The following is a 16,251-nucleotide window of genomic DNA, read 5'->3' on the forward strand; positions in this document are numbered from 1 at the left end:
TACTTGTCTATCAGCGTTGCGTGTGTCAGCTGGTGTGCTCTCAGTACAACAGCCAATCAAATTACATCTACTTTGTTTTCATCACACAGCATTCATCCAATCAAATTGCAGGACAACCAACGAAGAAGACATGTCCAAACCACACGCCAGTGAACAAACAATGATGCCTAAAATAATTTTGTTTGGGTATAAAAATTACGAGGTGGTCAACACAAAACAGTTTGCAGTATGCAACACATGCGGTTCCAAAATTACTGATGGAGAGGAAACAACTTCCAACTTCGTCTGGCATTTGAAGTTGCACAAAGAACGGTAAGTTTTGAATGTAAGATAACGTTTATTGGCTAAGTAACGTGACTTTTATTTGCTGTGTAGTTAAATCAGTGAGGCTGTAAACTCACTGCTAACGTTATAACGTTATTGCAAACACGGGAATCTGTTGCAGTTCACTACCTTATTCATACTTTTTGTTCAGTGATTTTTTTAAGCAGGGTTACGTTAGTCAATATATCACACGTAACGTTAGACGGCGGTCAGCAGCACCGCGTATTTTAGCCACCTAAAAAAAAGACAAAAATAGTAAAATAAAGGTCAGTTAAAATGTATACTATATTATGAATATGTGTACCGTTTTAGCTAGCTTTCTGACATACTGTTGGTTGTTTACCTCAGTGGTCCCCAACCACCGGGCCGCGGCCCGGTACTGGTCCGTGGATCGATTGGTATCGGGCCGCACAAGAAATATATATTTTTTTATTTTTTTTATTAAATCAACATAAAAAACACAAGATACACTTACAAGTAGTGCACCAACCCAAAAAACTCTCTCCCCCTTTTGTTCTGGGCATTGAACATGAAGACTCTTCCTTCACTGTTCCGAGTGGCCATGAGAGTCTTGGCAGTGCCTGCCTCCAGTGCTCCAGTGGAGCGAGTTTTCAGCCATGGTGGCATCATACTACGCCCCCATCGTGCACAAATGACTGACAGACTCTTGGCTAATTTGGTCTTTTGCAAATGCAATGCAGCATAGGGCCCTGACATATAAAAAGTACAACTTTTTTGTTATGTTCACGTATATGTCATGTTTTTTCAATGTTAACACTTTTGTACAAATAAGTACATTTGCACTTTATTTTTCAATGTGTTTGTTCTGTAAAGGAATGAGTTAATGTTTAAAATGACTGGTTAATAGTGCTATTATAAAGTGCAATGTCAGCACAATTTTCTTTCCTGCAATTTAAAATGCACTTGTTTTAATAAATAAATACAGCGTTTGAAAAGCATACACAATCTGTGTTAATATATTAGTCTGTGGTTAAAAGGACTTGAAAGGACTCGAAACTCAAAATGCAGGACTTAGGACTTGACTTGAGACTTTCCAGTCTTGACTTTGGACTTGACTCGGGGCTTGCCTGTCTTGACTCGGGACTTGACTCGGACTTGAGGGCAAAGACTTGAGACTTACTTGTGACTTGCAAAACAATGACTTGGTCCCACCTCTGGTATTAACCCTTCTGAAATTGTGATAATGTTCCCCTTTAAGGACAAAATTGCAATAAGAAACATATGTTTGATTGATTTTTTGTTCAAATAAAGCCAATAATGCCATTTTTTCTGGTCCCCTTTATCTAGAAAAGTATCGAAATACATTTAGGTACCGGTACCAAAAATTGGTATGGGGACAACCTACTCCCCACTGAAAATGACTCATCGCAGCCATTGTAGATGTCCGAATGGCTGTGAATACAGTACACCTCATGATACAAACACTGACACTTACGTCTATCCAAATGTATTATCATAGTGTTGTCCCCTTGCTGAAAATGTAAGGGGTGTACTTACTTTAGCTCCATGTCATATTGGAGAGTTGTGTGAATGTCAATGCAGTGAACAGTGCATCACAACAAACAAGCCCGACTGTCTTTTATAGCTTAATAAAGTCTGCCAACTTGTACTTAAAATGCAACAGAAGGCCATCCATCCGTGTTGGCAATTACGCAGGTCACTGACATGTAATTGCTACTTGCAGAGATTACATTAGTGAATCAAAATTGTATCTGTCCCATCCAGTTTCCATTGTTCAAATCATCATTTTAACATTTTAGGAATTCTGGTCCCCCTCCCCCTGTCTCCTCGCCCTCACACAGACGGCAGAAATGAGAGAAGGTTAATGGATTTTTCTTCTCCGAGTGGCGTCGGTTAGAGCCGTTTAGAGTGGGAACACTTAATTTCACTCAAGTTAATCAAAACATTTAATTAAATGAAAAATAAAACAAATAGCACATCCTGGGAGGAATATGGGGTTTAGCATAATCTTAACGTTATTTTGCTTTTAAAAACCAATGAACACTGCATTTCCCATGAACACTTTCACCTGGTCCTGAACGCACCTTAAAACAAGCCTTACTAATTGTTTTAGTATTGTGGTAATATTAAACTTAAAGAAGGATTCAACAAGAAGAACAAATCTTTATTATTCTTTTTGTAGGATAACTATTTTTAAGAAGGGGAACCGGAGGGTGTGCTCTAACTATCGTGGGATCACACTCCTCAGCCTTCCCGGTAAGGTCTATTCAGGTGTACTGGAGAGGAGGCTACGCTGGATAGTCGAACCTCGGATTCAGGAGGAACAGTGTGGTTTTCGTCCTGGTCGTGGAACTGTGGACCAGCTCTATACTCTGGGCAGGGTCCTTGAGGGTGCATGGGAGTTTGCCCAACCAGTCTACATGTGTTTTGTGGACTTGGAGAAGGCATTCGACCGTGTCCCTCGGGAAGTCCTGTGGGGAGTGCTCAGAGAGTATGGGGTATCGGACTGTCTGATTGTGGCAGTCCGCTCCCTGTATGCTCAGTGCCAGAGCTTGGTCCGCATTGCCGGCAGTAAGTCGGACACGTTTCCAGTGAGGGTTGGACTCCGCCAAGGCTGCCCTTTGTCACCGATTCTGTTCATAACTTTTATGGACAGAATTTCTAGGCGCAGTCAAGGCGTTGAGGGGATCTGGTTTGGTGGCTGCAGGATTAGGTCTCTGCTTTTTGCAGATGATGTGGTCCTGTTGGCTTCATCTGGCCAGGATCTTCAGCTCTCACTGGATCGGTTCGCAGCCGAGTGTGAAGCGACTGGGATGAGAATCAGCACCTCCAAGTCCGAGTCCATGGTTCTCGCTCGGAAAAGGGTGGAGTGCCATCTCCGGGTTGGGGAGGAGATCTTGCCCCAAGTGGAGGAGTTCAAGTACCTCAGAGTCTTGTTCACGAGTGAGGGAAGAGTGGATCGTGAGATCGACAGGCGGATCGGTGCGGCGTCTTCAGTAATGCGGACGCTGTATCGATCCGTTGTGGTGAAGAAGGAGCTGAGCCGGAAGGCAAAGTTCTCGATTTACCGGTCGATCTACGTTCCCATCCTCACCTATGGTCATGAGCTTTGGGTTATGACCGAAAGGACAAGATCACGGGTACAAGCGGCCGAAATGAGTTTCCTCCGCCGGGTGGCGGGGCTCTCCCTTAGAGATAGGGTGAGAAGCTCTGCCATCCGGGGGGAGCTCAAAGTAAAGCCGCTGCTCCTCCACATCGAGAGGAGCCAGACGAGGTGGTTCGGGCATCTGGTCAGGATGCCACCCGAACGCCTCCCTAGGGCACGTCCGACCGGTAGGAGGCCACGGGGAAGACCCAGGACACGTTGGGAAGACTATGTCTCCCGGCTGGCCTGGGAACGCCTCGGGGTCCCACAGGAAGAGCTGGACGAAGTGGCTGGGGAGAGGGAAGTCTGGGCTTCCCTGCTTAGGCTGCTGCCCCCGCGACCCGACCTCGGATAAGCGGAAGAAGATGGATGAATGGATGGAACTATTTTTATGTTAACATGTTACACAAATTTACACACATCAACTGAGTATATTTTGACATTGAATCACTTTGTTTTTAGAAAAAATGCTACCTTGGAATATTGGAAACATTTTATAGTTGATGCCGGCAAATAAATGTTTTTTGTTTTTTTAAATAAATCATTTCTACACAGTACTGTATATAGGCTAAGTTGTGCAAATCACTCTACTGAAAGAAAAAAACTAAGTTTGATTTAGGTATTTAAAAACATCTTATTTTTTATCAAACATTGCATTATTTTTTTTAAATTCTTTATATTTTTGAAATACATTTTTTTTCTACTGTTTTAAGTTCTTTGCAATTGTGGCAAACATCATAAAAAATTAATCGGTTTTTTTTCTGTTATTGAACAACAATGGCCTACTACATTTATTTGCTCGACAATGAAAACATTTACAATCCATTAATACATTTATATCTATTTTTGAAATGGTGTTTTTAGGCAAGGCAACTTTATTTGTATAGCACTTTTCATACACAAGGCAGACTCAAAGTGCTTCACAGCACAACAAACATGTGGTACAACAAAGTGAAATGAAAGAAAATAAAAGCTAAATTAAAATGCAGACAATAAAAAATAAAAACAGTGCAGAAGTAAAAGATTGAGCTGAAAGCTAAGGTGAACATAAAAGTTTTCAGTCTAGTTTTAAAAGTAGTCAGAGTTGGGGAAAGTCTGACATCTTCAGGAAGTTTATTCCAGCTATTTGTTGCATAGTGACTGAATGATGCTCTCCCTTGATTTGAGTTTACTCTGGGAACCGCTAACAGATTGGTCTCAGAAGATCTTAGTGATCTAGAGGGCTTATATAGTGGGAGCATATCAGTGATATACTTCAGCCCTAGACCATGTAGTGATTTATATGTGAGCAGGAGGATTTTGAAATCAGTTCTCTGATGTACATGGAGCCAATGTAAAGATTTAAGAATTGGTGTAATGTGCTCACATTTTTTGGTCTTTGTTAGAACTCTAGCAGCAGCGTTCTGAACAAGCTGTAGCTACCTGACAGTTTTTTTTGGGAAGACCTGCAAGGAGACCATTACAATAGTCTAGCCCAGTGTTTTTCAACCTTTTCTGAGCCAAGGCACGTTTTCTTCATTGAAAAAATCCCAAGGCACACAACCAGCAGAAATCATTGAAAAATGAAACTCAGCAGCCGATATTGACAATAAAAAGTTGTTTTCGCAATTGTTGTAAATGAATTCAAACCATAACAAACATGCTTCACTATAACTCTTGTCTCAAAGGAGGTGTACTGTCACAACCTGTCACATCACGCTGTGACTTATTTTGAGGTTTTTTATGTGTGTCGTGTTTTAGTTCTTGTCTTGCGGTCCTATTTCGGTGGCTTTTCCTGTTTTGTTGGTATTTTCCTGTAGCAGTTTCATGTCTTCCTTGAACGCTATTCCCCGCAACTGCTTTGTTTTGGCAATCAAAACTATTTAAGTTGTGCGGACACTATCCTAAATGTGGGGACAATGTTGATTGTCAATGTCATGTACGGATGTACTTTGTGTACGCCGTCTGCTCCACAAGCTGTAAGTCTTTGCTGTCGTCCAGCATTCTGTTTTTGTTTACTTTGCAGCAAGTTCAGTTTACTTTAATTTTGCATAGCCATTCCTAAGCTTCAATGTCTTTTCTTAGCGGCACTCGCCTTTTGTCTTTTTTTGGTATAAGCGTTAGATACCTTTTTACCTGCACATTGTGATCACGACAAACCATGTTCCCGACATCTACAAAGCAATTTGCTACCTGCTGCCACCTACCGATATGGAAGAGTATTACACGGTTACTCTGCCGAGCTCTAGACAGTACAGACACTCAACAACGGCACATTATTTGCGGATTATAATTACTGGTTTGCAAAAAATATTTTTAACCCAATTACGTGAAATTACATAATCTCCCACGGCACACCAGACTGTATCTCACGGCACACTAGTGTGCCCAGGCACAGTGGTTGAAAAACACTGGTCTAGCCTACTGGTAATAAAGGCATGTACAAGTTTTTCTAAGTCTTGAGCTGACACGAGCCCTCTAAGTCTTGTTACATTTTCGAGGTGATAGTAGGCCGATTTTGTTACTGATTTGATGTGACTGTCGAAATGTAAATCAGAATCTAAAATAACCCCAAGAATTCTGGCTTTATTTGAGGTTTTCAGGGACAGTGATTGAAGGTATTGGATGACTTTAAACCTTTCTTTTTTAGCAGCAAAAACAATTATCTCAGTTTTATCTTCATTTAGTTGTAGGAAATTTTGGCACATCCAGTGTTTGACTTGCTCAATGCACTGGCACAGACGATCTATGGGGCGATAGTCATTTGGTGATAGCGCTACATAGATTTGGGTGTCATCGGCATAGCAATGATGGTCAATGTTATTATTTTGCATGATTTGTCCTAGTGGGAGTATATAGATGTTAAATAAAGTTGGCCCCAAGATTGAACCTTGGGGGACTCCACATGTTACGTTGGTTGGTTCTGATACAAAGTCACCAATGGAAACAAAATAGTTCCTATCTGGGTTTTAATTAAATTGGCAAATTATTGTCTGAATGCTCTGTACTCAGTTTTATGTTGTACTTCTTTAGATCGTAAAACAAGTTCAGACAGAATCAGTAGCGCCTCTGCTAGTTGCAACTAAGTAGTCCACAAAACTTTGGGGAAATTATCAGTCAATCAATCAAAGTTTACTTATATAGCCCTTAATCACAAATGTCTCAAAGGGCTGCACAAGCCACAACAACATTCTCAGCTCAGATCCCACAGAATTAACCATTCATTTCCCCAATTGTTATTTTCAAAATAATAAAATATTTGAATGTTCTGAGCTCAGTTTCAAACTAGTTCTGATTGAATCAAAAGCACATATGCTCAGATTTGCCTCAATTGCTTCAAGATGCATTTTATGAACAATAAATTGCACAAAATTGTCTGAATCCCAGACATCTTTGAAATGGTTTTACTAATAATCCTTACGTACAGTGCATCCGGAACTGATTTTCAGCAGTTTACTTTTTCCACATTTTATTATTGTACAGCTTTATTGCAAAATGGAATACATTTTTCTTCCTTAAATTCTACAGACAATAGCCCATAATGACATGTGAAATATTTTGCAAATCTAAAAAAAAATTCTAACTAAGAAACCACATGTACATTGTTGATGCATCTTTGGTAACAACAGCCTCAAGTGTTTTTGAATACAATGCCACAAACTTGGCACACCTATCTTTGGGCAGTTTCGCCTATTCCTGTTTGCAGCACCTCTCAAGATCCATCAGATTAGATGGAAAGCATTGGTTTTCATCCAGGATGTCTCTGTACATTGTTGCATTCATCTTAGTCTCGTCAGGGAGCTGACCAAGAACCTGATGGTCACTCTGTCAGAGCTACATCATTCCTCTGTGGAGAGAGGAGAACCTTCCAGAAGGACAATCATCTCTGCAGCTATTCACCAATCAGGCCTGTATGGTAAAGTGGCCAGACGGAAACCATTTCTTAGTAAAATTCCCCTGAAAGACTCTCAGACCATGAGAAACAAATTCTCTGGTCTGATGAGTCAAAGATTGAAGTATTTGGCGTGAATGCCAGGCATCGTGTTCGGAGAAAACCAGGACAATGAAGCATGGTGGTGGCAGCATCATGCTGTGGGGATGGTTTTCAGTGACAGGAACTGGGAGACCAGTCAGGTACAGAGGGAAAGATGAATGCAACAATGTACAGAGATATCCTGGATGAAAACCAATGCTTCTCACCAATGTTTCCCATCCAACCTGATAGAGCTTGAGAGGTGCTGCCAAGAGGAATGGGAGAAACTGCCCACAGATAGGTTGTGATTTCTGCCAGAGGTGCGTCAACAGAGTATTGAGCAAATACTGTGAATATGGATGATGTACATGTGATTTTTTTCTTTTAAATACATTTGCACTTTGAGGACAATCCATCCATCCATCCATCCATCCATCTTCTTCCGCTTATCCGAGGTCGGGTCGCGGGGGCAGCAGCTTAAGCAGGGAAGCCCAGACTTTCCTCTCCCCAGCCACTTCGTCCAGCTCCTCCCGGGGGATCGCGAGGCGTTCCCAGGCCAGCCGGGAGAGATAGTCTTCCCAGCGTGTCCTGGGTCTTCCCCGTGGCCTCCTACCGGTCGGACGTGCCCGAAACACCTTCCTAGGGAGGCGTTCGGGTGGCATCCTGACCAGATGCCCGAACCACCTCATCTGGCTCCTCTCGATGTGGAGGAGCAGCGGCTTTACTTTGAGCTCCTCCCGGATGACAGAGCTTCTCACCCTATCTCTAAGGGAGAGCCCCGCCACCCGGCGGAGGAAACTCATTTCGGCCGCCTGTACCCGTGATCTTGTCCTTTGGGTCATAACCCAAAGCTCATGACCATAGGTGAGGATGGGAACGTAGATCGACCGGTAAATTGAGAGCTTTGCCTTCCGGCTCAGCTCCTTCTTCACCACAACGGATCGATACAGCGTCCGCATTACTGAAGATGCCGCACCGATCCGCCTGTCGATCTCACGATCCACTCTTCCCCCACTCGTGAACAAGACTCCGAGGTACTTGAACTCCTCCACTTGGGGCAAGATCTCCTCCCCAACCCGGAGATGGCACTCCACCCTTTTCCGGGAGAGAACCATGGACTCGGACTTGGAGGTGCTGATTCTCATCCCGGTCGCTTCACACTCTGCTGCGAACCGATCCAGTGAGAGCTGAAGATCTTGGCCGGAGGAAGCCATCAGGACCACATCATCTGCAAATAGCAGAGACCTAATCCTGCAGCCACCAAACCAGATCCCCTCAACGCCTTGACTGCGCCTAGAAATTCTGTCCATAAAGGTTATGAACAGAATGGGTGACAAAGGGCGGCCTTGGCGGAGTCCAACCCTCACTGGAAACGTGTCCGACTTACTGCCGGCAATGCGGACCAAGCTCTGACACTTTGAGGACAAGATTAATTTATTACATTTTGGAATAAGGCCGTACCATAACAAAATGTGGAAAAAGTAAAGCGCCGTGACTACTATCTGGGTGCACTGTAATCTAAGAAGTACTGTACTCGTGACAGCAGATGATGGATCTCAACGCTTCGCGGGAACTTGATTGGAAACACTTCCATCTCTGAAGAAGACGACAAGTAAGACTTTGATGAAACCCCCGAACCTGCCGGCTGGTAAATGACTTTCACCCAGCCAGCCTGAAATCAAAGATCTCGCCCGGCACGCGCAAACACACCGGCGATCACTCGGAAAGAAAGCCGCGGCTGACAAATGTGGAAGAACAGAAAGAAAGAAGTCTGCAGCCTTCATGACTTCAACTGCATTTGCCTATGTTGGATTTAATTGAGTCGAATTAATAGCGCTCATCCTCTTTTTAAAGGCAGATATTTTTCTTCTAATGTTGCAGGTGTCCCTAACGTTGGGGACAGAGAAAGTGTGATTTAAATAAACGACATGTATAAGCTTTCGCCTCTCGTGGTGACAGCCACACTTTAAATCCCGTATTAAAGTGTCACAAACGCTCATGTGCAGTATTTCATTGTGTCATGTTTGTGTCAAAGCTGTCGTTTGTCAAAGTGATGGCATTAAAAAAAAAAAAGAAGAAGAAAAGTCAATGCACCTCTTTTCCTGGCCTCCAGCTCTTTTCCCATGAGTTCCTTCTCCGAGGGAAACTCACTGAGCTTGACCTTGGACATGTTGTCGTTCTGACTGACTGTGCTGATCACTTCGGGCTCTTTCTCCCGACTCTCCTCCGTCTCCACGTGGATCCACGGGATTTTCCTTGTGACGAGAGAACGGCCAAGAGGAAATTCAAAAACGCTAAGCTTTTTATAGTCATTTTGGTAAGCTCACCTTTTAAACTTGTAGATGAAGAACGCCGCTAAGCCGACAAAGACCACAGAGATCAGCACCAACATGGCCGAGCCACTGTGGAGGGCGCTGGAGTCCACGAGCGGTGCTGAAACACGTCGGAAAAACAAACATGCAGGAAATTACCTTGAGCCATGATTTTAAAACACTCAGACTTGATTAAAGTAGTAGATCATTGAATTAATTTAAAATGTCTTTATTTAGTATTTTATATCATGTGTTATATACAGGTAAAAGCCAGTAAATTAGAATATTTTGAAAAACTTGATTTATTTCAGTAATTGCATTCAAAAGGTGTAACTTGTACATTATATTTATTCATTGCACACAGACTGATGCATTCAAATGTTTATTTCATTTAATTTTGATGATTTGAAGTGGCAACAAATGAAAATCCAAAATTCCGTGTGTCACAAAATTAGAATATTACTTAAGGCTAATACAAAAAAGGGATTTTTAGAAATGTTGGCCAACTGAAAAGTATGAAAATGAAAAATATGAGCATGTACAATACTCAATACTTGGTTGGAGCTCCTTTTGCCTCAATTACTGCGTTAATGCGGCGTGGCATGGAGTCGATGAGTTTCTGGCACTGCTCAGGTGTTATGAGAGCCCAGGTTGCTCTGATAGTGGCCTTCAACTCTTCTGCGTTTTTGGGTCTGGCATTCTGCATCTTCCTTAATACCCCACAGATTTTCTATGGGGCTAAGGTCAGGGGAGTTGGCGGGCCAATTTAGAACAGAAATACCATGGTCCGTAAAGCAGGCACGGGTAGATTTTGCGCTGTGTGCAGGCGCCAAGTCCTGTTGGAACTTGAAATCTCCATCTCCATAGAGCAGGTCAGCAGCAGGAAGCATGAAGTGCTCTAAAACTTGCTGGTAGACGGCTGCGTTGACCCTGGATCTCAGGAAACAGAGTGGACCGACACCAGCAGATGACATGGCACCCCAAACCATCACTGATGGTGGAAACTTTACACTAGACTTCAGGCAACGTGGATCCTGTGCCTCTCCTGTCTTCCTCCAGACTCTGGGACCTCGATTTCCAAAGGAAATGCAAAATTTGCATGGTTGGGTGATGGTTTGGGGTGCCATGTCATCTGCTGGTGTCGGTCCACTCTGTTTCCTGAGATCCAGGGTCAACGCAGCCGTCTACCAGCAAGTTTTAGAGCACTTCATGCTTCCTGCTGCTGACCTGCTCTATGGAGATGGAGATTTCAAGTTCCAACAGGACTTGGCGCCTGCACACAGCGCAAAATCTACCCGTGCCTGCTTTACGGACCATGGTATTTCTGTTCTAAATTGGCCCGCCAACTCCCCTGACCTTAGCCCCATAGAAAATCTGTGGGGTATTGTGAAAAGGAAGATGCAGAATGCCAGACCCAAAAACGCAGAAGAGTTGAAGGCCACTATCAGAGCAACCTGGGCTCTCATAACACCTGAGCAGTGCCAGAAACTCATCGACTCCATGCCACGCCGCATTAACGCAGTAATTGAGGCAAAAGGAGCTCCAACCAAGTATTGAGTATTGTACATGCTCATATTTTTCATTTTCATACTTTTCAGTTGGCCAACATTTCTAAAAATCCCTTTTTTGTATTAGCCTTAAGTAATATTCTAATTTTGTGACACACGGAATTTTGGATTTTCATTTGTTGCCACTTCAAATCATCAAAATTAAATGAAATAAACATTTGAATGCATCAGTCTGTGTGCAATGAATAAATATAATGTACAAGTTACACCTTTTGAATGCAATTACTGAAATAAATCAAGTTTTTCAAAATATTCTAATTTACTGGCTTTTACCTGTATAAACCGAGGTTCACAGCTTTTCAAAATGATCAAGACAACAGAGCACTTTGTGGAACATAAGCATATAAAAATATGAAAACATTGGCTTCCAAGCTACCAAAGTTGCTCCGGTTGTATTTTATTGGCGTGCTAACACGGGGGACCTCGGTCCATTTACTTTTCACAATTTTATTTACAATATTGCATGAATATTTAGTTCAAAATGAGCAACAGCAATGTCTCTCTGCTACTGTTTACGTTGTCTTTTGATTTCCTCTGCTGCCCGTTCAGGCAGCAATTGAATTGATTACGCCCCCGTTGGCTGCTGTAGTAAATAATACAATTCTGTACAAGTTTCAGTTGCAACATATCAAAGCTGAGGTTATGTGACCGTTACAGAGCCTTTGAAGATCAGCCGCCCCGCCCCGCCCCTCATGGTACTAAAGACAACATTCAGAAGATCCACAGTCTCTCCCTGGAGTCCACCATACCCAAGTTTATTTCGCAGCGTCATGGCGTTTGAAATGCTGAGATGCAATATTCAGAGTTTGTCCCCCACTCCCTCTCGCTTCTCCTTCAGAAAGGAGACTATGTATGAAGACTGTGTGACCTTTTGCGGATCATCTTAAAAGGCGACGGCAGACCTTTGTGCTGCGACACAAATGAAGACAGATCCATCGCGGGATGAAAAGGGTAAAGCCACGTAAAAGCCTGTTGACACGTGCCTTTTCTTTCAGCGATATATGCTAATGACGCGGTGACCGTGAGGACTTACTTTGTGCATACCTAACGCCTTTTTTGTCATTAGATCAATAAGCTTGAGGGAGGCTTACAGTGATGTACAGTATAAGAGGAGGGCAATTGTGTCACTGTCAAAGATGTTGTCTGCTGCACTTACAGGTAAAAGCCAGTAAATTAGAATATTTTGAAAAACTTGATTTATTTCAGTAATTGCATTCAAAAGGTGTAACTTGTACATTATATTTATTCATTGCACACAGACTGATGCATTCAAATGTTTATTTCATTTAATTTTGATGATTTGAAGTGGCAACAAATGAAAATCCAAAATTCCGTGTGTCACAAAATTAGAATATTACTTAAAACTAATACAAAAAAGGGATTTTTAGAAATGTTGGCCAACTGAAAAGTATGAAAATGAAAAATATGAGCATGTACAATACTCAATACTTGGTTGGAGCTCCTTTTGCCTCAATTACTGCGTCAATGCGGCGTGGCATGGAGTCGATGAGTTTCTGGCACTGCTCAGGTGTTATGAGAGCCCAGGTTGCTCTGATAGTGGCCTTCAACTCTTCTGCGTTTTTGGGTCTGGCATTCTGCATCTTCCTTTTCACAATACCCCACAGATTTTCTATGGGGCTAAGGTCAGGGGAGTTGGCGGGCCAATTTAGAACAGAAATACCATGGTCCGTAAACCAGGCACGGGTAGATTTTGCGCTGTGTGCAGGCGCCAAGTCCTGTTGGAACTTGAAATCTCCATCTCCATAGAGCAGGTCAGCAGCAGGAAGCATGAAGTGCTCTAAAACTTGCTGGGAGACGGCTGCGTTGACCCTGGATCTCAGGAAACAGAGTGGACCGACACCAGCAGATGACATGGCACCCCAAACCATCACCCAACCATGCAAATTTTGCATTTCCTTTGGAAATCGAGGTCCCAGAGTCTGGAGGAAGACAGGAGAGGCACAGGATCCACGTTGCCTGAAGTCTAGTGTAAAGTTTCCACCATCAGTGATGGTTTGGGGTGCCATGTCATCTGCTGGTGTCGGTCCACTCTGTTTCCTGAGATCCAGGGTCAACGCAGCCGTCTACCAGCAAGTTTTAGAGCACTTCATGCTTCCTGCTGCTGACCTGCTCTATGGAGATGGAGATTTCAAGTTCCAACAGGACTTGGCGCCTGCACACAGCGCAAAATCTACCCGTGCCTGGTTTACGGACCATGGTATTTCTGTTCTAAATTGGCCCGCCAACTCCCCTGACCTTAGCCCCATAGAAAATCTGTGGGGTATTGTGAAAAGGAAGATGCAGAATGCCAGACCCAAAAACGCAGAAGAGTTGAAGGCCACTATCAGAGCAACCTGGGCTCTCATAACACCTGAGCAGTGCCAGAAACTCATCGACTCCATGCCACGCCGCATTAACGCAGTAATTGAGGCAAAAGGAGCTCCAACCAAGTATTGAGTATTGTACATGCTCATATTTTTCATTTTCATACTTTTCAGTTGGCCAACATTTCTAAAAATCCCTTTTTTGTATTAGCCTTAAGTAATATTCTAATTTTGTGACACACGGAATTTTGGATTTTCATTTGTTGCCACTTCAAATCATCAAAATTAAATGAAATAAACATTTGAATGCATCAGTCTGTGTGCAATGAATAAATATAATGTACAAGTTACACCTTTTGAATGCAATTACTGAAATAAATCAAATTTTTCAAAATATTCTAATTTACTGGCTTTTACCTGTATTTCTGTGTCGTCTTGAACAAACCTACCGAGTGTTTGCTGAGTGATGTACACTGTGATGCTGGTGTTTGCCTTCAGCTCAAACTGGACCAGGTCTTGGTTCAGTATGTTGACAAAAACATCTGAAATCTGTTAGGAATATGAACAAAAAGACACCTATGAATGAACAATTGCTGTGTTTACAGTGTCCAAGCAAGAATTGGATATGACAGCCCCTTTTTAGCCACAGGAACTTCCCAAATTCCCTGAGCTTTTAAGAAATTTTAAGAAATCACATTCACACACTGTACCAGAATATGAAGAAGCGAATTAAGCACTCGGTGGGAGACGGGGAAAGACCAGTGTGTAGTTTCCTTTAATGTTAATATACTGTATGTATATAGCAGAGGTGGGACCAAGTCATTGTTTTGCAAGTCACAAGTAAGTCTCAAGTCTTTGCCCTCAAGTCCGAGTCAAGTCCCGAGTCAAGACAGGCAAGCCCCGAGTCAAGTCCAAAGTCAAGACTGGAAAGTCCCAAGTCAAGTCCTAAGTCCTGCATTTTGAGTTTCGAGTCCTTTCAAGTCCTTTTAACCACAGACTAATATATTAACACAGATTGTGTATGCTTTTCAAACGCTGTATTTATTTATTAAAACAAGTGCATTTTAAATTGCAGGAAAGAAAATTGTGCTGACATTGCACTTTATAATAGCACTATTAACCAGTCATTTGAAACATTAACTCATTCCTTTACAGAACAAACACATTGAAAAATAAAGTGCAAATGTACTTATTTGTACAAAAGTGTTAACATTGAAAAAACATGACATATACGTGAACATAACAAAAAAGTTGTACTTTTTATATGTCAGGGCCCTATGCTGCATTGCATTTGCAAAAGACCAAATTAGCCAAGAGTCTGTCAGTCATTTGTGCACGATGGGGGCGTAGTATGATGCCACCATGGCTGAAAACTCGCTCCACTGGAGCACTGGAGGCAGGCACTACCAAGACTCTCATGGCCACTCGGAACAGTGAAGGAAGAGTCTTCATGTTCAATGCCCAGAACAAAAGGGGGAGAGAGTTTTTTTGGGTTGGTGCACTACTTGTAAGTGTATCTTGTGTTTTTTATGTTGATTTAATTAAAAAAAGAAAAAATATATATATATATTTCTTGTGCGGCCCGATACCAATCGATCCACGGACCAGTACCGGGCCGCGGCCCGGTGGTTGGGGACCACTGAGGTAAACAACCAACAGTATGTCAGAAAGCTAGCTAAAACGGTACACATATTCATAATATAGTATACATTTTAACTGACCTTTATTTTACTATTTTTGTCTTTTTTTAGGTGGCTAAAATATGCGGTGCTGCTGACCGCCGTCTAACGTTACGTGTGATATATTGACTAACGTAACCCTGCTTAAAAAAAATCACTGAACAAAAAGTATGAATAAGGTAGTGAACTGCAACAGATTCCCGTGTTTGCAATAACGTTATAACGTTAGCAGTGAGTTTACAGCCTCACTGATTTAACTACACAGCAAAAAAAAGTCACGTTACTTAGCCAATAAATGTTATCTTACATTCAAAACTTACCGTTCTTTGTGCAACTTCAAATGCCGGACGAAGTTGGAAGTTGTTGCCTCTCCATCAGTAATTTTGGAACCGCATGTGTTGCATACTGCAAACCGTTTTGTGTTGACCAACTCGTAATTTTTATACCCAAACAAAATTATTTTAGGTATCATTTTTTGTTCACTGGCGTGTGGTTTGGACATGTCTTCTTCCTTGGTTGTCCTGCAATTTGATTGGATGAATGCTGTGTGATGAAAACAAAGTAGATCTAATTTGATTGGCTGTTGTACTGAGAGCACACCAGCTGACACACGCAACGCCGATAGACAAGTACACAATGAAAAATACGGAGCGCTCCCGAATAACTTTTTCATCTTTGGGTTTTGAGGAAAGTAGCAAGTCATGTCAAGTCATGTCAATTCAAAAGGCTCAAGTCCAAGTGAAGTCACAAGTCATTGATGTTAAAGTCGAAGTCGAGTTGCAAGTCTTTTTACATTTTGTCAAGTCGAGTCTAAAGTCATCAAATTCATGACTCGAGTCTGACTCGAGTCCAAGTCATATGACTCGAGTCCACACCTCTGGTATATAGTATAGTTATAAAACTGTTATAGATAAATTATACTATTTATAGTCATGGTGAAGAGTACTTAATATTTATATTACCTA

The 16,251-nt window shown here is 42.3% G+C and overlaps 1 protein-coding gene across 2 annotated transcripts in view; it reads right to left on the bottom strand.

Annotated features, from left to right (window-relative positions):
- sorcs3b (sortilin related VPS10 domain containing receptor 3b) overlaps positions 1-16,251 on the bottom strand; it is a 313,247-nt gene that overhangs the window by 19,492 nt on the left and 277,504 nt on the right. For both annotated transcript variants that reach the window (XM_061968212.1, XM_061968203.1), the window contains exons 24-26: positions 14,057-14,156; positions 9,731-9,836; positions 9,498-9,658 (exon numbers count right to left, since the gene is read on the bottom strand). In XM_061968212.1, the coding sequence (XP_061824196.1) occupies positions 9,498-9,658; positions 9,731-9,836; positions 14,057-14,156 (367 nt within the window). The remainder of the gene's footprint in view (positions 1-9,497; positions 9,659-9,730; positions 9,837-14,056; positions 14,157-16,251) is intronic.

The sequence above is a fragment of the Nerophis lumbriciformis genome, linkage group LG02 (genome assembly GCF_033978685.3).
Source record: "Nerophis lumbriciformis linkage group LG02, RoL_Nlum_v2.1, whole genome shotgun sequence".
NCBI lineage: Eukaryota > Metazoa > Chordata > Actinopteri > Syngnathiformes > Syngnathidae > Nerophis > Nerophis lumbriciformis.